Genomic DNA, 24618 nt, shown 5'->3' with positions numbered 1-24618 from the left:
CTTCCTGTTTCAGCTTCCCAAGAACTGGGACTACAAGTAATCACTACCAAGCCCAAGTCTTCCATCTGCTCTCTGGACGGCCATGTGCTCATAGTTCCTTGTATGGAAAAAAAGGGACTTCTGAGCAGACTAGTCTGTGTGTGCTATGGCCATTAAGTAAAAAAGCCCTGAAATGTGTCAGGATGAACTTCCCTATGAAACAGAATACCATAAGCCAGGTATAGTAATCCCAGCTCCCAAGAGGATGAGTTAGGAGGATACCACAAGTCAAGGTCAGCCTGGGAAAGAAAAGGGGTTTTCACGAGGAAGGTGGGCCATCCCTGCATGCCTAAAGCAGTGAGCAGAACCCCGCTAGGGAAAGCTTTTCCCCAGCTTTGTCTTAGTGGGTCCATCTCTGCAGAGCCCCAGACAGAGACTCCCTCCTTTCCTTTCCATAAAGAGCACTTGTAGTTCGGATGTTCTCTCTGCAGCCATGTGTTCACAGTTCAGCTGCTACCTGTGAGCCTTTAGGAGATAGGGGCTAGAAGACAGACTGGGTTCCTGCCCTTGATGGAAAAACTGAGACCCTGTCCCTCCACTCTATGTGTTCCCCTGTCCCCATGAAGTGAACAGATTTCCTCTGCCACAAACTTTTAGTTTATTGTGCAGTCGTGAGCCTATGCATAAGAGCCAAGGGACCACACACTGACTACACCAAAACTGTGAGCCCATAAGTCTTTCCTCCTAGGAAGTTGATGTCCTCTTGTGTTTTGTGATGGCATCAGGAAGAAGGTCCATCAGTGATTCATCACTGGTAAGTGGATTCAAGTGGCAGTGGACATCCAGCAAAAAACAGTCAAAATTTTATTCAGCATTTAAATTATCAATTATTTTAACCCTCAAGGTAGTAATTTTAAACTTTAAAAGTTCAGTGATTGTTCCCTAATTAAGTCATAGCAACACAGAACAGCTGAGCTTTCTAGTCTGGTTATATGCAGCCATCTATCCCCCAGACTACAGAATTCTTACATCACTCCTATGAACAGCAGACAAATACAGTTGCAAACACAGCTTTGCATGATTCTGTTCCCATTTTAATAACACCCCCCCTCCATCCTTTTGACTAAAAGACCCAAGCTTTTCTGTTATTCCAACAAAGGCCAAGGAACCTTGTCATTTACCTCTTAGTCACTAGATGTCTGTCCTTTATTTCTGAGCGCTCAAACCAGACGTGAGGACAAGCCTTAACCATGGCTCTCTGAATGATCCCCATCAATCCACCGTGAACCTGCCCAACCTAGAAGAATCAGGAGAAACAGGAAAACATAAAGGCCTGGCCACCAAGCAAAGTTAGGGGGTCTTTCCAGTGCATTCCTAGTCTCCACTCAAGGCAAAGGCTGGTTGCCTTCTGCTGATGGGTAAGTCCTAAAGCTAATCAAAGGGTTGGCAAAGCCAAACAAGAGTCCAAAACTGTGCTCTTCATCAGCACGCTGTAAGTTCAGCTCACTTTGCTCCACTGGCTGTGCTGGAACTCTGAAGAGCAGAGATCCCTCAACTTCATCAAGATTGTGGAAATAAAAGTTAGAGCTACATTGAGCTATGATTTTAAATGCATCCAAGTAACAAGGATTAAGCGCTTGACAGCGCACCCTGATTCAAGGCTTTTAGGAGGGCACTCTCACGCCTTGCTTGGGGGAAGAAATAAGGAAGACATTTAACAGCTCTCAAGATTACATATTCAAATATCCTTCATTTCAATCATTTCTCTTCTAGGAACTCTCCCTGGAAATACAACAAAATAAAGTGAAAATATATTCTCAAAAAATTATGAGCTATGATACTGTTTATTATTGCAAAATATTGAAAACTGCCTAAGTGTTTAAATGGATATAAACAAATGGATAAACAATAGTGTCGATGATAGTGAGGTACGTGTATATGTGTGTGTATGTGTGTGTGCGTGCAAGTATGCATGTGTATGTGTGCAAGCACACACGTATACACATGCATATCTACAACAGAGTATTGTACAGCTGACCAGAGGTCGAATCTGAGCCATAGGACAGATAAGGAGTGCTGACTTCCAGAACAGAGTGTTAAATGACAAAGACAAAAGAACAGGTGAGCATGCTGTCTTTTGGGCTAGATAATGCATTTGTACTTTTTAGCCTTTCAAGAAGAAATAATTGAGTACAACCTTGGGAACCTACAAAGGAAGAGACCAACAACAGTCTGAGGTCATCAGTTTCAAATGTATTATAATCAGTTCTTTGGTGGCCAGAGAACAGAAGAAATGGGTGTGGTCTCAGAAACCCAAATCATAATTAACCAGGTGCTACGGTTTGAACATGTCCCCTGGAACTCACATACCAGAAACTCAGTTCCCAGTACAGCAGTGTTGGAGAAAGGATCTAATATGAAGGGTCTGGATGACAGCTCTGCTCAAATGAGCAAATTAAAGCCACTGTCAATGGGCTCTTGCTGAAGCTAAACAGATGGCTCAGCAGTTAAGAGCACTCACTGCTCTTGCAGAGGACTTGTAACTGCTGCCTAGATATAGAAAATCCAATGCCTTCTGTTGCTAACTTTTACTACTTTTTCTTGCCCTTAAGCCCACCCCATCCCCCATCTCACCCCCTATCACTGGAGAGAAAGGAGGAGAGAGGGGAGAGAGAGCCATGAATCTAATGTCTTTCTTCTTGTTCCTTCTTTGAGCAAGATTACTAACAAACTACAACCAGCCCACCACCCTGCCTCACAGGGCCCTCATAGTATAGACCCACTGAAAAGTCCCAGAATCCCCAATGTCACACAACCACAGAAACTATCTGCAGCTGGCAAAACCACGTCTCTGCTAGAATATAAGGTAAATCATGGTCAGCTGCTGCAAAGCTGCCCCCTGCCCACAGCTGAGATTGAAACAAAAACATTGTTCTTGAACTCTTCCCTAGAGGTCTTGACATTTGAGTCTTCATCCTATAGTGAGCCAATAAATTCTGGTCCTTACAAATGACCCCATCTACAGGACTCAGCACAAGACAGATCCAGCTGCCTAGGAGGTGTCTGCCTCCCCGTCTGCAATGAAATCTCAGGACCAACTTAACTGTGTCATAGAGAAAATCAAATACAATGGACGGTTGATACAACGTGTCCTGGCCGGTGCTAAGGCTCCCCTGAGGGCTGCCTTGGGTGACTATTGAAAGGGATACCTAATTACTGAAATAGCATGCAGAATTGTTTTCATGACACATGTGTGTGTTGTTTTACAGTTTTATTTTACAAAGTATATAACTATTGATTGATTCCTAACCTATAAAAGGACAACCAATTCTTATCTCTTTTCCAGAAGATGACAAAAAAAAAAATCCCTTGGGTTCAAACAGCTGGATTACACAAATCAGTGATGCATTACAATGTACTTGACTGCAAGTGATGTGCTCTGAAGACTTTATTTCACCGTACTTACTTTGATGGAGAAGTCGGTATGTGTGTCGGGGTTTTACTGTGTAACCCTGACTGGCCTGGAACTTGCTATGTAGTCAAGGTAGCTTCAGACTTACAGCTATCCTCCTGCCTCTCTCTCTCTCCCTGAGTGCTAGGATTATAAGAATATGCCATCGTGCCCAGCTTGTACATTTATATTAGACGGTTTGGTTTTTCTGACAGTACTGGGGATAGATCCCAGGGCTTCATACGTGCTGGGCAAGCATTCTACAGCTGGGCCACACCTGAAGCCATGGAACTCACAATTTTACATATATCAAACATGTACCAGTAAGTGGAAAACCTTCAAAAGGCCTTGTTGGCCATGCAAACTGGTAGTTTGAATATGCTTGACCCAGAGAGTGGCATCATTGGATGTGGTGTGGCCTTGTTGGAGTGGGTGTGGCCTTGTTAGAAGAAGTGTATCACTGTGGGCATGGGCTTTAAGACCCTTGTCCTAGCTGCCTGGAAACCAGTCTATCTTCTCCTAGCAGCCATCAGATGAAGATGTAGATCTCTCAGCTCTGCCTGCAATGTGCCTGCCTGGACACTGCCATGCTCCTACCTTGATGATCATGGACTGAATCTCTGAATCTGTAAGCCAGCCCCAATTAAATGCTGTCCTTATGAGAGCTGTCTTGGTCATGGTGTCTGGTCAGAGCAATGGAAACCCTAACTAAGACACAACCCATGGGTAGTGAAAGCCAGTATACACACTGGCAGTCCCACTCACGGCACACACCTAAAAGCCTGCAAAGGCTCTCCCAGAAAAGCATCCCATACCACCCCCAGCCTAGAAAACTGACCAATGAGCATACTATCCTCATAGCCCAACCCACAACTGCGAGGCTAGGAGAACCCGGGGACCTGCATCCAGCCATCCCGTACCACACACCACCTCAGGATCACATTTAACCAGCAAGCAAAAAAGGGGAGCTCGAGTCAGCCTCTGAGCTTCCTTTGCCCAGCAGAGGAAATGCCAAAGCCAACTGTTAGAACCACAGAGAACAAGATATAGGGGAAGCCCGGAATGTGGTTTCTCTTTGTGCCCAGCAAAGTGCACTTGGGGATGTGGTTTTGCCATAGGCTCTGTGGTTGTCAAATTTTCTGTTCTTTCCTTTCTCTTCTTCTTTGGAGGCTACAGACAAAAATCTGAGAACTGGTCTGTGGCACAAACGTTCTGGCTTTCTTGCCAGATTCTCACTAAAGAAGCAGGTTCTGCTCTTAATTGCACTTATCTTTCTGAAGAGAGAACTAATTGGCTGGCAGGGATCTCTGAAGAGAATGGCTTTAATTTTTGCAGTATAATTAAACACTGGCTGGGATGTTCAGAGCAAGATGAAATCAACTTTACAACGTTCTGCCAAAGGAGGCTGTGTTTCAGGAAGGTGCTCCCCCACCTCGGCTATCATGGCAATTTTCTTTGCATTGTTTGTTCCTCGTGTAAATATACTGTCTGCCCACACAGCTATGTCTCAGCCAAAATTCTAATAAGAGATGGACTCTCAGGCGGCGAGATGGCTCGGCAGTTAAGAGCACTGACTGCTCTTCTGAAGGTCCTGAGTTCAAATCACAGCAACCACATGGTGGCTCACAACCACCTGTAATGAAATCTGAGGCCCTTTTCTGGTGCATCTGAAGTCAGTTACAGTGTACTTAAGTATAATAATAAAAAAAAAATCTTTAAAAAAAGAGAGAGAGAGACAGACTTTCTAGTTTGCAATCCAGCAAGCATGCACACATGAAACACCAGTGAGCTATTCTTACCATGGCGTAACATCCATCCGTGGCCAGGATTAAGACATCAATGGGAGAGGTGTGATTGGCGACACAGATACCTCCCTTCTGGGGTCTGTACTGCCTGCAATTAAAACAACGGTAAGTACTACACCTCGGAAAACACTCACTAGTTTACAGAACAGTGTGCACAGACTTCTCTTATTTAAGGTACATAGGCCCCATACACCTGAAAACATTACTCGCATGTAGTATGATGAGTTGGGTGAGGGACTATGACATTCTCTCTATAATTCACGTTTGACTTATGAATTACTTTTGATTTATGTGGATGGCTCTTAGTAAGATATTATGTTGTTGAGACAGGATCTCTTGTAGGTCTCAAGCTAAGACCGGCCTTCAACACCTGATTCTCTTGCCTGGACCCCCCAGATGCTAGGATGACCATGTCCACCACCAATTTAGAAAATTGATGAAGCCCTTTGTTGATAAACACCTGGTCAACCAAATGACACAATGTTCCTTCCTATTAAATGAGACAGAAAGACTTGGTCAGGATGGAAAGAGCTTGCTCTGGAACTTGTACAGTTATGGTGTTGCCAGGCAGGGTGGCTGGAATCTGCCGTCTCAGCACTTTGGAGGCCAAGCTCTGTAAGAGGATCACCACAAGTCAGAAGCTAGCCTATGCTACTTAATGAGCTCCAAGACAGCCAGCGCTATGTAGCAAGGTCTTGTCCACTATTCATCTATCCAATAAGAGCAGTGCCCACGTCCCAAGAATCACCAATGAGAGAAGTGCACCCCACTGAGTACAGCTGTCTCTGAACACCACTCAATGTTAATTATCATATTCCTTCTGAAAAAGCACAGTGGTTTGTCATGTCTGAGACACCTCGAAAGCAAAGGTGAACACAGAGTAAGTTCTCAGATCTCCTGTGCTGCCGGCTGGATCTGTCTGAAGGGGGTGGGTGGGTGGGGCCAGCCATGGACCAGACACTCACTTGTTATGGTAATGGATGGTGCCAGATAGGGACCGAACACAGATCCTACAGCAGGTCAGATGCACCAGCTCACTCAGCCAGTTTTTGAGGCTGAAGGAAAAAGAAATCATTTTTATGATTTGTTCTCGGTACTCCTAAGAAACACAGAAACCGCTTCAGTGTGCCCTTCACAGTGGCAGCCTGGGTTCAGCTACACCAAGCAGCAGTTTGATGCTTGTTTTATCCATGCATTTGCTATTAAAGGCCCAAGTATACCAGGAGAATCAGACAAAGCTAATAGGACCTAGCGTCCACTCTGCTGGATTGTAAGACAGTCTTCACCAAGGGCAACTGGGGTTCTTCCAGGCTGCAAGTGGCAAGGCTCGCTCCCTCCCTCTGGGTCTGAGGCTCTCTCCCTCCCTCACTCCACTTTCTTTTATCCCTTCATTTCTCCTTTGAATAAACACTTCCAGTCTGAACCAAAGTATGGTGAAAAATGAAATAAAGGCTATGAAGATGGAAGTAAGAATTCTCAGAAGTAGCTTTAGACCACAAAATTAATGAGAAACCTACAAACTCTAGCTTTGTGGACACAGCTAGAAAAAGAAGACAGTCCTACTCATGGCTGGATGGAAGGAGACACATCACCTGCTGTCTGGAAGCTGGCCAACCAGTGTAGTTCCTATAATCAGCAAGCTGATCCCAATGAAAGCCAGGGTGACCCTGAAAGAGAAAAGAAAGGCTACAGGAAACGTTCGCCGGGTGGTAGGGCCAGAGCCTAAAGAAGTCACTGGCAGGCTTGTCAACTGTGAAACTGCACCTTGTCGAGCATTGCGGTGTATGGTGCAGCAGTGAGAAGGGTTGGTGAATTTGCCAGGGCTGACATGACTCTGTAGATTGTTCTATGATACATTTTGAGAGGAAGAGAAAAAAAGTGGCAGTTCTAATAAATACTCCATGGGGACACATGCTGCTAATCTCAGCACTTGGGAGACAAGGGCAGGAGAATTGGGCATTCAAGATCATTCTGGGCTGCATAGCAAGTTCAAGGCCATCCTGGCTACATGAGAGCTTGTCTCAAAAAAAATTTTTTAAAGGGGGGGGGGGAATCAAATTAAAGGTTCTAGCATTTCCTTTCAAAATGTCAATGGATAATCCCATGTATCTTCAGGCTTTGGGAGCACTGGGTTAGGCATCTAGCAATAGTATATATGCAGTTGTCAATTTCCCTATTTATTATAACTGGGACAATTCCCAAAGACAGTCTAAGCCAGTGTTAGGACACAAAAGAACACACACATACACACACACACGCACACACACACACACACATTCTCTCTCTCCTCTCTCTCTCTCTCTCTCCCTCTGTGTGTGTGTGTGTGTGTGTGTATGAGATATTGTTTTACTAATATCTTATTGAGAAAGACATATAGGATATGAGATTGGCTTGAAACCAGTTTTAGGGGGTTCGATTCCTTCCTTTCTTATTTTACTTTAACATAAGTTGGTTCTTCAAATGTGTGGTAAGGAGGAGGACAGCCGTGAAGTCATTCTAAGTTTGTTGAGGCATATGATACTGATGACACTTCTCGTGTATGAGAGAGAGAGAGAGAGAGAGAGAGAGAGAGAGAGAGAGAGAAAGAGTTTTGAATGCACATCTTCATTTGAAAGAAAAAAACAATGTAAAAGGTATAGATAGTTAACACGCTGCTCCATTCCACAATCCTCTTGAGCAGCCATTAAATGCATGATGAGAAGGAAATCTAAACTGAATGATAAGTACATCATGGAAGCAGGCAGGTGACTTTACCTCAGAGGTAGCAGGAAGCAATAGCGCACTAGGACGCCCAGCACCCACACCATGGTGAGCCTCGGACTGATGTACTGAAAGTTGACATTGGTTCTTGTGAGGAGGTTCCATGATACTAGCTCTTCGGAGGAGAACCTCTGGGTCACTTCATCCTCCACAATGGCTTCCAACCCCTTCTTGGAGAAATAGAACACATCAGAGAGCTCGAAGTCCCTTCCTCGAAGACCAGAGAGCCCTTTCTCCATGGGTGACTCATCTCTTTGGATAATACCTTAAAAGAAAGGATCAGGACATGAGAAGATGCCATTGGAGCATAGAGCAATGGAGCACAGAACAATGGAGCACAGAGCAATTGACCACAGCAGCAACGTTAACTACACAGAATACAAAAAGCAAGCTTAGTGAGCAACACGGAGATGTTAGAGCAGCAGCTGTCTGAGGAGATGCTATGACTTCATCTCTTCCCTCAGACAGCCTCCACCCAGTGACTTCATAAAAATGACTTAATAGGAGGCTGAGGTATGTATTCCGTGACAGAATGCTGGCCTAGCATGTCTAAGGCACTCAGTTCAATCCTCGGTACTCCCTGAAGTTACTTAATAAGAAAACTACAGGGGCTGGCAAGATGGCTCAGTGGGTAAGAGCACTGACCGCTCTTCCGAAGGTCCTGAGTTCAAATCCCAGCAAACACATGGTGACTCACTACCACCCGTAATGAGATCTGACATCCTCTTCTGGTGCATCTGAAGTCATCTACAGTATTCTTATGTATAATAATAAATAAATCTTTGGGCTGGAATGAGCGGGCAGGCCAACCAGAGAGAGAGGGTTGATCAGAGTGAGCAGAGGTCCTAAAATTCAATGCCCAACAACCACATGAAGGCTCACAACCATCTGTACAGCTACAGTGTGCTGACATACATTAAATAAATAAATCTTTAAAAAAGAAGAAGAAAGAAAATAGAAGGAAGGAAAGGAAAGGAAAAAGGAAAGGAAAAAGAAAAAAGGAAAGGAAAAAAGAAAAAAGGGAAGGGAAGGGAAGGGAAGGGGAGGGAAGGGAAGGGAAGGGAAGGGAAGGGAAGGGAAGGGAAGGGAAGGGAAGGGAAGGGAAGGGAAGGGAAGGAAAGGAAAGGAAAGGAAAGGAAAGGAAAGGAAAGGAAAGGAAAGGAAAGGAAAGGAAAGGAAAAGGAAAGGGGGAAAAAAGGAAAGGAAGAAAAATACAGCCAGGTATGGCAGTGCATGCCTTTAATACAGGCCCTCAGGAAACAGAGGCAGACAGATCTCTATGGGTTTGAAGTCTGGTCTACAAAGTGAATTCCAGGTCAACCAGAGCTACATGAGACCCTGTCTCAAATCAAGCTGTTTCAGAAAAACAAGCAAAGCACAACTGGACTGATACATGTAACGTAACAGTGTTAATAAATACATACTTTAGTGAATAGATACTTTAATAGATACTTTGTTAAATAGATACTTTTGGGTCAATGATAAAGTCTGGTGACTGAAATGATACCAGAACTCTCCCTATGTAAAATGGAATGACTTGCAACTGGTTTTAAAAGTGACTCGCCAGGAAAGGACTAGAAATCCTACTCTTAGGATGTTTCCTAAAAGATGTGGGGAAGACATTCACTGTAGCACTCTACCCAGAAAGTGATGCACAGCGCCACTGTTAGTGAGGCTCTAGTATCAAGTAAAAAAAGACAAGAGCTTAAACATATCTAAAGCAATGAAATGTACTTATGTAGGAAAAAAACACATGGAAAAAAAACAAAAAACATGGTTCTCTTTGAGCAATGGCATTAGATTTTCTTCTCTACTGAGACTATTTTCCATAAAGAAAATAATTGAGGTTTTCAAAGCCAAGTTTACCAGAAATGGAGAGACTGGGATATTTCTTTTTCTTTTTGATTTTCTGAAGGAATAACAGCAGGTTGCACTGGGGGAGTGCGCAAAGCCCAGGAAGTCCTTAGTGTGTGTGTTCTGCTGGCATGCCCACAGCTATGTCAAGGACGCCAATGCTGCAGGATCTGCGGATGCTGACGAAGCCTTCCTGGTGTGAGGCTCAGAGGACAGAAAGCCTTTCTCTGCCCAAGGGTTGGCCACTGTGTGTGTTAACACTGGCAACCACTCTATCCTCCCCGAGGACAGCAACCTGGGACTGACTATGGAGCCCCACTACCAAGACTAGCTAACTCCTTCCTGTGCTGCACAGAATAACCAATGCCCTGAGGTTCCCTGTGTGGTTGTCCCCTAGTAACTTCCCTCCATCAGACCAAGCTTTCTATATGTCTGTCCACGTGTCTGTCCTTTCTACATAGCCCCAGTCAGGTCAAATCCCAGCTGCTCTGGGTTCTGGACACAGCAGGGGGTGAAGGAAGAATGACTTGAAATTGAGAGCCAAGCTGGGTTTAAGACAGTCACCAGCTCCATGGTGGGCGTCTTTTATATAGCAAAAAGGAAACATTTTTAGTTTCCTTACAGGGCTAACACTTTTAACACTTTGGAACCTAAGAGGAGGGGGAGAGAGGGAGAGAGGGAGAAAAGGAGAGAGGGGGAGAGAGAATATGTATATGGCTTTGCCTAATTGTTTTATCTAATAACTTAGTTATAACAATAAAGTTAATCAAAATAGTTAGAACAATAAAACAAGCTCTTGAATGTGTATTAGGTTGTCTTTTTTTTTTTTTAAGGTAGGTCAACTCTTTCTTGTTTTTAATTGGTGCCAGTGGATGGTCCAAGGCAGTGTCCCTACCAAGTCATCCTCTTGCTCCACAGGCTCTGCAATGCCACTCAGACAGAGCACTCTATCCAAGTACTGGCCAACCCTTGGCAGTGCAACAGTTTCATTATTTGGCAATATATAGATTTCTTAAACAGCTACAAGGGGAATAAAGCACAAGCTATTCAGTAAATCTCTGAATGAAATACACCAGGGACAGTAGATACACCTCCTTAAAATACCCTTTCTCAGAAAGGCCAAAATGGGCTAACGCAACTTGGAGTTGATTACACAACTGAGCTAAAGGAGGGGAGCTCTGCCAAGTCTCCCAGACCCACACACTGATAGGCAGTGTTTCCTCTGCCCCAGGACCTAGTTTGTTCCCTGCCAAATCCAGCAAAATGTAACACAATCCTATATTTTTAGTTAAGCATCTTTCAAAAGAATGTGGACAGCCGTGACGGCACAAAATCAACAAAGAACGAATTTGTAGAATATGCTAAGACGTACAAAATAAAATCAGGGGAGAAATGAACGTCAAAGCTCAGTAAGAGAAAAGGCTGCGAACAGAGTAAGAATGTAGCCTTTGACTCCATACTCAAAAGACGTTCATCTTTACTATATCCAGAGATGGGGTCAAAGCTACCACCATAGGATAATACCAAGTGCTCAGAGGACAGGAAGAAGCAGGAATATAATTAGTATAACTGTACTGGGAAACAATTCAGCACCATGGAGAACCAAACATCCAGAGTATGACTCAGGGACTCACTCAGAGAAGATCTGTTATAAAACATACAATTCATACAAAGGCTGTGCAGAGGTGCCAGCCCACCCCGACTTACTAACCACCTCCCTCCTGCCACGATCGCTTGTTGTTCCAGCTCTGTGTGTATAACTCTTTCTGGCCCACCCATAAGGAGTTGTAGGCAGCAGGTTCTTTACCTCCCAACAGACATTTCTCCAGGACACAAGAACAAGAACGAACGTGTCGAAATCAAAGAGCTTGGCACTAGTGCAAGGCCGGTGCCTAATCTTCCTGATTCAGATTTCACAATGTCCCAATAAGATCCTTTAAACCAACTTTTTTCCTGATCCCAGATTCAACTCAAGCTCCTACATCACATGAGCATGTCAAATCTTTTTTAGCATAAGCTTCCTACATCTCTCAGGGTGTTTTATTTGTTGACCAGGATGCTGAGCACATGCATAACACACAGGAGATAGATAGATAGATAGATAGATATCCACAACAGGAAAATAAAGACTTTGTATTAGAAGCGAGCAGCTACCACTAAGGTGTAACGTCAATAAACACACAATGTCTGAAGGCGAATTCTATTGTTAGTAGGTGCTAAAAGGAAGTACAATCAAACCACATCTCCTTCTTCCTGAGATATGGTAACCACTGTAGGTCAAATGTATGCATCAATTTGACAAAGTATAAACTTCTGACAGAAAAAAAAAAAACACAAAAAAACTAATGTAATCAGTTTACAGTGAAAATCTGTGTGCCAGATAAATTAGAGGTTAGAAAAATGGAGATATTTCTTTGAACACTAAAAAAGTATCCTAAGAGGAAACTAAAATTTACCACTCATACACACCCATAAAATTAATTCTTACACTATCATTAAGAAAACCAGGAGTCACCGGGTAGTGGTGCTGCCCGCCTTTAATCCCAGCACTTGGGAGGCAGAGGCAGGCAGATTTCTGAGTTCGAGGCCAGCCTGGTCTACAGAGTGAGTTCCAGGACAGCCAAGGCCACACAGAGAAACCCTGTCTCAAAAAAAAAACAAAAAAAGAAAGGAAGGAAGGAAGGAAGAAAAGGAAAAGAGAAAGAGAAAAAGAGGAAAAGAGAAAAAGAGGAAAAGAGGAAAAGAGGAAAAGAGAAAAGGAAAAGGAAAAGAAAGGGAAAGAAAAAGAAAAAGGAAGAAAAAAAAGGAAAAACAAAAACTAGGAGTCGGTGGAGAGATGGCTCGGTGGCTGAGTACACTGGCTGCCCTGCTAGAAGATCCAGGTTTCATTTCCAGCACCCATAGCCATCTTACAAGCATCTATAGCTCCTTCCAGGGGATCTGACAGTCTTCTATCCTCCAAGGGGCCTAGGCATACACATAATACATGGATGTATACACACAGGTAAAACTCTCATACACATAAAATAAAATAATAATACTTTTTTAAAGGGAGTCCTTATTTTTAACAGATTAATCCTGGTATTTCATATCCCACACTCCTTAAATTATCACAGATTGATTCTAGGAAATTTTTCCTTTAATTTTACACCTCAGTATCAGAAAATAAAGTCATGAATATTTGAACTTTGTCCTTATACCAACGGCTTGGACTGAGCTAATAGAGCATGCTTGCATGAAAAGAAAATTAGAGCCAGTTCTGTGTCTAAGGCAAGAGATTAATTGCACAAGCTGCCCATGGCCTTCTGCCTTTAACAAGTCATCCCTACATAAATAATGCCACATGTGAAAGGCATGTAGAAATGGAGGCAGAAGCTAAAACCATCTTAACCATAATTAACTCTAAATTAGCTGAGTGAACTTTTGGAATAACTACGCAGTTATAAATCACACTAGTGTTGTCTCCCCCCAGTTATAAAGGGAGCTTTCTAAGCAACCAATTAAGAAAATCGGGCCTACTGCAGCCCCAAAGAGGACGTAGCAATTAACACATAAGCAGACCCTTAACCTACCAACATTGCGAAGTCCATTATTCCAAACACTCTCTCGCTGAAACCTTGGTTGATCAAGAAGCCAACTCAGTCAGTACAGCGCTCGCCTAGCATTTGAAGAGCTGTGGGTTTGATACTCAGCATCAGAGAAAAGTGAAAACGGGCTAGGGAGATGGCCGCTCTTCCACAGGGCAGAGCCTAGCACCCGCTTGGTGGCTCACACTGTAGCTCCAGTCTTGGGAGGACCAATGCTGCCTTCTTGCCTCCTGGCGTACCAGGTATAAGTGGTACGCCAACACGGATGCAGGCAGAGCCTGAATACACATCAAGTAAAAACTGTAACTAAAAGTAAATGTTTGAACAATAGAAGTGGGGCATGTGTCTGTCTTTGCAGCAACTCCGAGGTGGGCAGGAGTTTGACAGCATGCTCAGCTGCACAGTGAGGTAAGCCTGCAGTACCCCAGACCCTGTCTCAAAAAGGATTCTGTAAGTAGGCAATCTCCCATCCTAACATTGTTTTTGTGGAAATATTTAAAAGTAAACCTGGTATGGACTTGTCAGATGTATACTCTCCAGTGGAAGAGGAGGGCATTCAAACCTTCTGGGAACTGGTAATGTCCCGTTTCTTAATCAAGATCAATGTTTCTCAACCTATGAGTTGTGACCCCTTGGTGATCAAAAGACCCTTTAACAGGCTTCACCTAAGATCATTGAAAACACAGATATTTACATTGCAATTCTTATTTATTTATTTTATGTATGAGTACACTGTGGCTCTCTTCAGACACATCAGAAGAGGGCATCAGATCCCATTACAGTTGGTTGTGAGCCACCATGTGGTTGCTGGGAATTGAACTCATCAACTCTGGAAGAGCAGTCAGTGCTCTTAACCGCTTGAGCCATCTCTCTAGCCCTTACATTACTATTAACAGTAGCAAAATTAAGGTGCCAAAGTAGCAACGAAAATAGTGTTGTGGTTGTTGGCAGGCGGGGGGAGGGAAGGATGGGGATGGGTTGTCACCACAACACAAGGAACTGTATTAAAGTGTCGAAGCATTAGGAAGGGTGAGAACCACTGCTCTAGATGAAAGGTAATTATTTTTAGAAATACAATATACTGTGTGTTTGTAATTTCCGACTCTTTCCTATATATGCTGTTCTTCTATTTCACCCCCAATTATTGAGCAAATGGGACAGAGGAGGAGTTTACTGACCCCCAAATCAACTACAAATCCCAAAGCCCTTTTCCTGGTCTGAGGGGATTCTCCCTCTTGTAGTCTGAGTAAGCATCCCTCCCTACAAAAACCTAGCTTCCTTCTGACCCACAGATGCACTTGGCCTGATTTTAAACAGACTGAAAGAAAACAACTGCAAAGCACAGCTGTTTGTGAGAGTTGGGAAGGGAGGGAGATGAAGTCCCACCGGGATTAAAGAACAGAAATACTTAACGCTGAGGGAGGGGCTCGGCCGGGTAGCCAGTGACTTAGCTGTGGAGACACAGCGATCTTATCTTTCTCCTGGATGTCAATTGCTGTGGACATTGGTGTGTGACTCACTGCACCAGCTACACAGGCATCAGCAGGCCCCCGTCCACCTTTTCCCATCCCTTTTTCCAGAATGATTTAGCAGTAACATGACAAGGCTAGGCTCCAGACTCACCAGACCCAACAAGTCCCCTGGGCCACCAGTCAAGTGTCACCCTCAGGGAGGGCTTGGTTAGTTGGGCACCTGGCTCTTTACACCTTACAGTGACTCTTTGGAGCTTCTGTTAATCACTTCACTCTTTCCCAAATACTTTCTTTTATTAATCTGTCCGAATGTTATGAATTTAGTGAAATGTCAGAATGGAAAGGTGCACTGACTGTGGTTGTCTGACTTTTGCTTGAGAGAGCATCTCAGAGCCCAGGCTGACCTTGAATGAAGTCTCTGTTGTGTAACTAAGGATGGCCTCTTCCTGATCCTCCTCCCTCCAGCCTCACCACTGAGATCACAGACCTGAGCCGCCCTGGCCAGCGTATGCAGTGCTGGAAACTGAACCCAGTGTTCTGTGCACGCAAGGCCGTGAGAGGGTTGCAGACTGTGGAGGCCAGAAGATGCCCAGACCCCTAAAGCTGAGGTCACAGTTGTGAGCTGTCTGATGTGGGTGCTGGGAACTGAACTCTGTCCTCTGACCAAGCACTTAAGTACTCCCTGAACTGCTGTATCATCTCTCCAGCCCAGGGCATGCTATTACTTGTGTAAATTCTAAACTTTCCATGTCATTTGTATGCTTGATTTACAATTAATTTGAATTTTAAAAATAGTTCAACACGCCAAGTACTATGGGTGGCTGACACCTAAAATCTCCTCACTCTGGAGGCTCAGGCAGAAAGATTGAGGCCCAGTCTCAAATCAAAATACAAATACTTCCAACAAGGAAACGGGAAAAAAGACATATGAAACGCATGTACCAAAGTCTTGGTAAGGGCTCTAGCGAGTGTGTGCAAACATCAGAATACTGCTGGCACTTTCTAATAAAGCTAGACAGTTATTTGCTTATCCTACGGCCAAAAGGCTGGCCAGAATTTCTGTACAACTATGTTCTCAGCAGCTCTGTTCCTAATGGTTAAAACCTGAAAATAACCCAAATGTCAGTCAACAGAACCACAAATAAACAAACTATCAGTGTTTGTGCGAAGGAAGATGATGTAATAAGTGTTTTTAAAAGCCTGTTTCATGCAATAAAAAGAAGTTCATAACTAGGCTCTGGGGTAGGATGGGATGGGATGGGATGGGATGGGATGGGATGGGATGGGATGGGATGGGACAGAGAGCACACACTAGACACGGGTTGGGAAGGGTGCAGTGAGGGCACAGCTTCCCACATTACCCAAATCTTACATCTTAACCGTGAGTGCTCAATCTTTGGGTGAGCTGTAAAAGCCTGCTCCAGGTTTTAAAAAAAGTGCCTCAGTATCTTCACTTCTGGGCAAGTTGATAGACATCCATTATTCTTGAGAGGAAAAAACATACACAAAAGAGAATCCGTGGGCAGAAGGAGGAGTGGGGGAGAAAGTGCACGGCCTGTGTATCTCCTGTTCCCACCCTCTCCTGGCTGAGCCTCACCTCACTGGTTCCTAGAGCACCGAGTCTCCAGCCTGTGTGCAGTCCTCCCAGTGACTGAGTATTTGTCTAGCCTGCAAGGAGGAGGCGAAAGGTTCCATTTCCAATGGGAGGGAGATGTGGAAAATGAGGGAGAGAGCGGAAGGAAGGAAAGAGAAGAGGAAGAGATGGAGGGAGAGAGGAGGGAGAAGGCAAGAGGGAGGGAAGAGGAAAGTGGGGAGGAAGAGAAGGAAGGAGGAGGGGAGGAGGAAAGAGACAAGGAGGGGAAGATGGAGAAGGATTCTCCCACTTCAGATTTCACTGCAGTGCTCCCAAAGGTGTATCTACAGTGCTGCCTTCTTGCCCAAAGCTTCTCACTGCTCAGATTCAAGTCCCTATGCCTTCAGGAACAGCTTCAGCCCCACCATACCTCTACTTGCCTCACCATGTCCCCGTCTAATACTGCGCCTATGACACTTTCAGGCCTCCTGCTCCACCTCATGCCCACAGCCTGCACCAGCCAGATTAGGTCAGTTCCTGAGCACCTACCATCCCCTGGGCTCCTCCTCTCGTGCCTGTGCTCAGTCGCTACTACCTGATACCTCTCCCTCAGGTCAGTAAGAGTAACCACACCAGCAGAACACCAAATCTGTGCTTGCTTTAAGGTTAAAAACTGCCCACTCCATCATGGGATATGATTTTAACCAATTACATAATCAAGCACACACACACACACACACACAAAAAACAAGTCGGGAGGCAGAGGCAGGTGGATCTCTATGACAATAGGGCCAATATAGTCTACATAGAGAATCACAGCCATCCGACACTATAGAGTAAGACCCTGTCTAAAAAAAAAAAAAAAAAAAAAAAAAAAAAAAAAAAAAGTCAGGGGCTGGAGAGATGGCTCAGCAGTTAAGAGCACTGACTGCTCTTCCGAAGGTCCTGAGTTCAGTTCTCAGCAACCACATGGTGGCTCACAACCATCTGGAATGGGATCAGATGCCCTCTTCTGGTGTGTCTGAAGACAGCTACAGTGTACTCACATAAAGTAAATAAATCTTTTTTTTTAAGTCATATCAATCGAAATATGGCTTCAAAATTTCCAAAACTTACATTGAGCTTGATTAAAGGAGTTAATTAATAGATGTGTGTTCGTTGCATGGAAAGCTGGGTAATATACGAATTGAAAGCTTGCCAGCACCACACCCTGACACTGAGATCCTGTGGCTGGGTCACCGTAAGCAAGAAGACAAGCGCACACTGATTTCGATACGTGAGCACAAGCACACAAGCTGACGAGGACCTGTGAGTCAGCAGAAACGAGGAAGTTAACGCAGTCAAGCAGATCAGAACCTAGGCCACTGGAGAGGCAGAAAGAGGAAGGGCTGTAAAGAAACACTGATCGGTGCCAAATGTAGCTGAAGTCACGCTACCTTCTGTCGGGGACGGGGACATATGCTGTGATATCTTGCATTAATCTTGTTCTGTGTTTGTTGAGACTAGGTTTCCTATGTAGATCAGGCTTTGAACTCACAGAGATCTGCCTGCCTCTGCCTTCCATTTACTGAAGGTACCACCATAATTCATAACTTGGATTATTCTATGTATTCAAGCAAGTAACCAGAACATGTCTTCTTTACCTAGTCTCAGCGTCTTATCTCTCAGTACCTCTCACTCTTTCCACAACTCCACGATACAAGAGAAAATTGAAACTCAGTGGTACGAGTGTGCATCATTGTGCAAGGCCCTAAGTTCAGTGTGCTCCTCCAAACCCAAAAGAGCATCATGGACTGTAATGGCAGCACCGTCATCTCTAGGACTTTAAAAATGTCACTGTCGCCAAAGTAAAAGTTAACTTTTTATAAAGGCCATAGTCTCATTCATCTATGATGTCATCAGCACACGGTATGTTGTTGCTCAATAGACTGAAATATGAAAGGGCCAGAGGGTGTCACTGTTACCCCCTATATCCTGATGCTGCAGGCCAGCAGGTCCAGGCAACAGCTACCAGGAGCTCAGGAGCAGTCACTTCATCTCAGAGGCTGTACGCCCCCTCTCCCCTCTTGCTCACCACTGTCTCTGAGGAATTACAGATGTAAGGAGTATACTCACTTTGCTCCTAGAACCTTTTGAAAATGGAAATAGTCCAGGCAGTCCATATTCCCTCCCCATTAGCTAATTAAGTTCTTGAGCAAACAGAACATTGAGAGAGACATACTGGGGAACCCTGCATCTGACCTAGGAAATCCGAGTGACCCTCTCTCCCACTGCTCTGAGATTACCACACAAACAAATGGGAAGGACCCTGCCTGAGGTACTCCCTCTACCAGGCCATTCACACATCACTGGTTTCTTCCCACTGTAACATAAGCAATTCTTATGTTACATATAAGCATAAGGATTCTCTTTAGGCCCCAAACCATTGAGCACTCCTCTCCTGAGCTCAAGAGCATCTCTCTTAACACAGAAGCACACCCCATATGCCCCATCTTCTCTGGGCACAACCTGCTTTGACACTGAATCTTCTTCTTGCTTTATTTATTTTTTGAGGGGAGGATGGTCAGGGTGAGTTTAACCAAGAGCTTCAGAGAGAAAAAGAGAGGTGAGAGATGCCACAAATCTCTTAGAGAAAAGGAGGAAGAACTGAATATCTTTGCAGCTTCTTAGGCCTATGGAACAAGTGACTCACCTCCTATAGGTGACCCCACCATTGCAGAGATAAACACAGCTCACAGAAGAATCTTAAAAGTTTTCCTAGAGAATTTATTCCAACTAAGTCAACCAGGAACTATAAATTTAAAAAACAAAAGATAAAAGGGGAGCTGGGCAGTGGTGGCGCACATCTTTAATCCCAGTACTTGGGAGGCAGAGGCAGGCAGATTTCTGAGTTCGAGGCCAACCAAGTCTACATAGTGAGTTCTAGGACAGCCAGGGCTACACAGAGCAACCCTGTCTAGAAAAACCAAAAAGAAAAAGAAAAAAGGGACTAAAAAGATGGCTCAGTGGTTAAGAATGCTTGCTGCGTTTCCGGAGGACCAGAGTTCAGTTCCCAGTGCCCATGTAGTGACTATAACTGCTTAACTCCAGCTCTACAGACTCTGCTGCCCTCTTCTGGCCCATGTGGGCACCTACACTCATGTGCACATATCAACACAGAGGCATACAGATACAAGCACACATACAATTTCAAAAACAAAGTTTAACATAATTATGATGTAGGTACACATATGCATGGAAGTTCAAGTGCTTGTAGGGGCCAAGTCATCAGATTCCCATGAGGCTGGAGGAAGGAACAGGTGGTTGTGAAGTGCCACATGTGGGTGTTAAGAACCAAACAGATTCTCATCGAAAGCAATACACAGGCTGGTGAGATGGTTCAGTGGTTAAGAGCACTGACTGCTCTTCTGAAGGTCCTGAGTTCAAATCCCAGCAACCACATGGTGACTCACAACCATGTGTAACGAGATCTGACATCCTCTTCTGGAGTGTCTGAAGACAGTTACAGTGTACTTACATATAATAAAATAAATAAATCTTAGAGAAAAAGAAAGAAAGCAACACACACTCTTGAACAGTGAGTCATCTCCCCAGCTCATATTCTCTTTTAAAATACAAAGAGCTTCATTGTTAACCAAAGTTCACAATTCTCAACTATCTAATGTACTAACCTGGTCTGCTGTTCTGATCGTTTTTAATCAATAAGGAGATTTCCCTTATATACAATTTAATGATTTGATTTTGATTTAAGCCAGTCTTTCATCTTGAAGAAAAGTTTGCTTCCCCTAATAGTTAAATAGTTAAAACAAGTTTAAGGAGTAATCCCCACCCACTAGTGACTAAGCCCCGCCCACTCTAAGACTAAGTCCCATCTACTCTATAAACAAAGTTCCACTAAGCTCCGCCCACTAGTGATCCCTCCTTTTCTCCTGGATTTGATAGACAGCCATTTCAGATCCTGTTCATTTCTGTTCTGCTGTGTGTGTGTGTGTGTGTGTGTGTGTGTGTGTGTGTGTGTGTGATGAAGTACTTAAGAACTCTTTCTCAAATTAATTGTATGCATACATTTCTGGAATTCAATAACACATTCATTGCCTGGTTCTCATTAATACTTAGGAACTGGTAAACGTCGCCCCAAGTTGCAGCTGAGTTATGTAAACACACACACCCAACGGTGCCACAGTGCAGGCTAAGATTACCAGGTATGTGGAGACTGACACGTGGCAGCAGTGCTTCTCAGTGAGGGATGGCTCGAGCAGCCTATTATTGCAGTCTGAACCTCTAGGCTCTGGATGCTCAAGCAGCCTGTCATTGCACGCCACCTGCATCTTTCTTAGTTCTAGCTTTGCCTTGTTTTTCACCCGCAGCTATTTTTCTTCCCCTGACACTTTGTAGCAAGCCTTTCTCTATTATGTAACCAAGCATCATTGCTGGAGTATCCATAAACTCATTGGCTGTAGGGAGGTACTCCCGGGTCAAGAGACTAGAATGCCTGCCCTGGACGCTGACCTAACATTCCAGCTGAGCCAGCTCAATCACCTGGCCAGGTGAATCACACCTAGGAAGGTGGGTTTATCTTAAACCATGCTAAAGAGATAGGTGCGGTGATTTCCCCCTTTAATGAGATCTTATATTTTTCTTCCCTGAAATCCAATCCCTACAGACCACACAGCCACGAGTTGCTTCTAAGTCCTGACTCGGACAGGGACTTTTCCTTTCTTTTTCTTCTTTTTCTCCTTCTCCTCCTCCTTCTCCTCCCTTTCCTTCTCCTCCTTCTCCTTCATCTCCTTCTCCTGCCTCCTCTTCCTCTTCTTTTTTTTTCCATCTCTTCTAGATGCTTACCAGAACCCAAGCCTGTTTTTTTCTGATACTTTGTCTTCCTTTCTCTTTTTATAAAGCTGCCCCTCCCTGCTATGTGGCTGCTTGTCTGGCATCCATTATGGCATCCAGTCTGGTTATTTTTCCTTTTCCTCTCTATTCTCCTCCTCCAAGAAGCTGCTAAGACTTACAGCTTGTCTGCCCACTGCTCTGTGGTGTTTTTCTTTTCAACTCTAAAATTTTTGTCCAGCTCCCATTTAAATCTATTCTTCCCCACCACCATACAGGTGAATAGAAAGCCCTGATGCTTTAGGGAGGAGAATCAAATGGTGCCCTTGGAGGCCAGAAGATCCCCCAGAACTGAAATTACCACGGTCCAGAGCCACCTTGGAGGTGCTGGGAATCAAACCCAGGTCTTCTGCTCTTCTGCAAGAACAACCAGTGCTATTAACTGCCATCTCTCCAACCCTTAAGTCCATTCATACATATATACATATATATATATATATGATTTATTTTATTTTTATGTATGAGTACACTGTAGCTGTCTTCAGACACACACCAGAAGAGAGCACCAGATCTCATCACAGATGGTTGTGAGCCACCATGTGGTTGCTGGGAATTGAACCCAGGACCTCTGGAAGAGCAGTCAGTGCTCTCAACTGCTGAGCCATCTCTCCATCCCCTTAAGTCCATTCTTAAATTATTTTATCAATAAGACTAAAAGCCTGGAAAGGGTACTCCAATGTCCCCCCATATGATTATCCTTGGGTAAATTGGGTAAAATGATGTCACCAGTCCAATGGCTCACTTATCAAAACCACCCAGATTTATTTTAACTATTTTTAGTAGGTATCAAACCCAGGGCCTTTTGCATACTAGGTATATGCTATAGTAAAGGAACCCAGGGCCTTTGCATGGGAAGCACACGCTTTACCACTCAGCTGCACTCCCAGGCCCCAAGATGACTTCTATTGTTTCCTATTTTGTTTAAAAACATGGTTAACTTAAGAGCATGCAATAAACTACAAGGTTCTTTCAATTCTGTCAAGCTGATCAATATAACTTCAAGCCATGAAACCAAGGATGCACCAAAACCCAGGTACTCTGCAGCCTGGGGACATCATCTACAAGCTAGAACAAGGGCTCCATCAGGAGAGCCAGCTATATTAGCCACATTAGCTAACAGAACCTCTGTTTGCAGGACTAAATGCTGAGGACATCTTGGCCTAGTGACAGATCTCAACAACTAGTGGACTCTCCAAGGTGCTGGTGAATGGTATGCTGGCCCTGTCCCTTGGGATAAAAAGACTCAAATGCTTAATTCCAATAATGTACCTTCTGTAACCCTATTTTTACACATCTTGTACATTCGTCAAGAACAACCAGCCATATACACACACATCACACACATACACATATCACACACATCATACACCACACACACACACTAATAATAATATAAAATAATAAAAGACCTCAGAAAAATCCCTTACCACTTCTGCCACTTAAGGGCACAGCAAAAAAAAAAAAAAAAAAAGGTTCTTGTCTATAACCTGTGAACTGAAATGGCTAGTCCCTGGAAATAAGAAAAAATAAATGTCTATTGCTTCTAAACCATCCAAACTATCACATTTATGATATGAGCCAAAATGTGCAAAAACTCGTGCTAAGATACAAGTATTAGAAATGTACTCTTTTATTGAAAACAGTAGCTAAGAAAAATCTATTTCTGTTGTAGTCTTTGTGTGCTCTATGGAGGGTATTTATAAAACAACCAATGATGAACATAAAATGAAAATCTCTTTAGCTCAAATATGAGCACTGCTCATGGAATTGCCCCTGTGTTTTGAAGCATGAAAGAAATAGATGAGCTGTAGACACTGTAATCAGTTGTCAACGCCACAGCAAAACCAAAAGGCATTTGGATTAAACAGGCAAAATTCCAGTTTAACAACTCACTCCGTTAGCTGGCTGACAGCCCACACCAAATGTGTCGACTCAATTAAAGAAGAAATTCCGCAAGATGGAAACATCTGTTAAGGCTCCCTTGCAGAACGAGCCAACAAATCAATAAAAAAGTTAGACTTTATGGTTTGGCATATCTATAGTGTTCCTCAACTGTAAAATGAAAAAAACAAAACAAAACTTTTTTTTTTAAAGAGACAAGGTCTGAGTTCTGGCTAGCCTGGAACTCACCTTATTGACTAAGCTGGCCTCAAACTCACCTGAGAGCCCAACACTAAATGTTCTGTTTGAAACAGGATCTCTCTATGTAGCCCTAACTATCCTGGAAATCTGTGTAGACCAAGCTGGCTTGGAACTCAGAAATCTGTCTGCCTGTACCTTCCAAGTGCTGGAATTGAAGGTACGGAGTCGAATCAAATTCAAGTGGTTAAGAGTTGAGTTTCACAAAGCCACTTCAGGTAACCGCATCAGTTCTGAAGCCCCTGACACTTCTAAGAGGCTATACTAGGGATACCCAAAAATCAATCCCTTCTCAGGGTTCAGCCATCTGTAAGAATGACTGAGGAACCAAGATAATGCCCTACCTGCCAGTGCCCATTACTAGAGGATTGTTTTAATGGATACACATAAACAGCCAGCTGAAGAAACACACAGGGCAAGGTTCAGAAGGCTCTCAAGCATGGGCATGTCCAGCCTCTGGAATGGGATTTGCCTCCAAGGAGATCTTTAAACCCTGTTTATTGGAGGTTTGGGGGGGTGGGGGCCTTATTAGATAGGCATAATTAATTAGATCACTAGCTACATGTAATTACTGTAGCCACTAGTTTTGGTAGGACTTTGAATGAGAAATGTCCCCCACAAACCCAGGCACCTGTACACTTAGTTCCCAGTTGGCAACACTGTTCAGGAAAGCTTATGAAGAAGCATGACGCCAGGCTAGGCTGGGCTGAACTATTCCAGTTCACTCTCTGTTCCACCTTTCTGCTTACCTGCCTCTTGCTTGCCAGGCCTCCCGGCCTTGATGGATTCTTGGCCCTCTGAAACAGTAAGCCCAGATAAACTCTTCTTTTTTTTTAAAAAAAAAGATTTATTTATTTATTTATTTATTTATTTATTTATTATATGTAAGTACACTGTAGCTGTCTTCAGACAGACACATCAGATTCCGTTACGGATGGTTGTGAGCCACCATGTAGTTGCTGGGATTTGAACTCGGGACCTTCAGAAGAGCAGTCAGCGCTCTTAACCACTGAGCCATCTCACCAGCCCCAGATATACTCTTATCTACATAAGTTGCCCTGGTCGAGGTTTAACTAACAGCAGTCCCTATCTCCTGGGGTTAAAGGTCATC

The 24618-nt window shown here is 43.9% G+C and overlaps 1 protein-coding gene across 1 annotated transcript in view; it reads right to left on the bottom strand.

Annotated features, from left to right (window-relative positions):
- Window positions 1-24618, bottom strand: part of Gpat3 (glycerol-3-phosphate acyltransferase 3) — a 51294-nt gene that overhangs the window by 7622 nt on the left and 19054 nt on the right. The window contains exons 4-8 of the mRNA XM_021163447.3: window positions 7990-8260; window positions 6828-6902; window positions 6201-6290; window positions 5230-5323; window positions 1161-1276 (exon numbers count right to left, since the gene is read on the bottom strand). Coding sequence (XP_021019106.1) covers window positions 1161-1276; window positions 5230-5323; window positions 6201-6290; window positions 6828-6902; window positions 7990-8260 — 646 coding nt within the window. The remainder of the gene's footprint in view (window positions 1-1160; window positions 1277-5229; window positions 5324-6200; window positions 6291-6827; window positions 6903-7989; window positions 8261-24618) is intronic.

The sequence above is a fragment of the Mus caroli genome, unplaced genomic scaffold (assembly GCF_978045245.1).
Source record: "Mus caroli unplaced genomic scaffold, Mus_caroli_1 scaffold_4, whole genome shotgun sequence".
NCBI lineage: Eukaryota > Metazoa > Chordata > Mammalia > Rodentia > Muridae > Mus > Mus caroli.
Note: the sequence above shows the minus strand (reverse complement) of the source record. Positions and strands in the feature narration are given on the sequence as shown.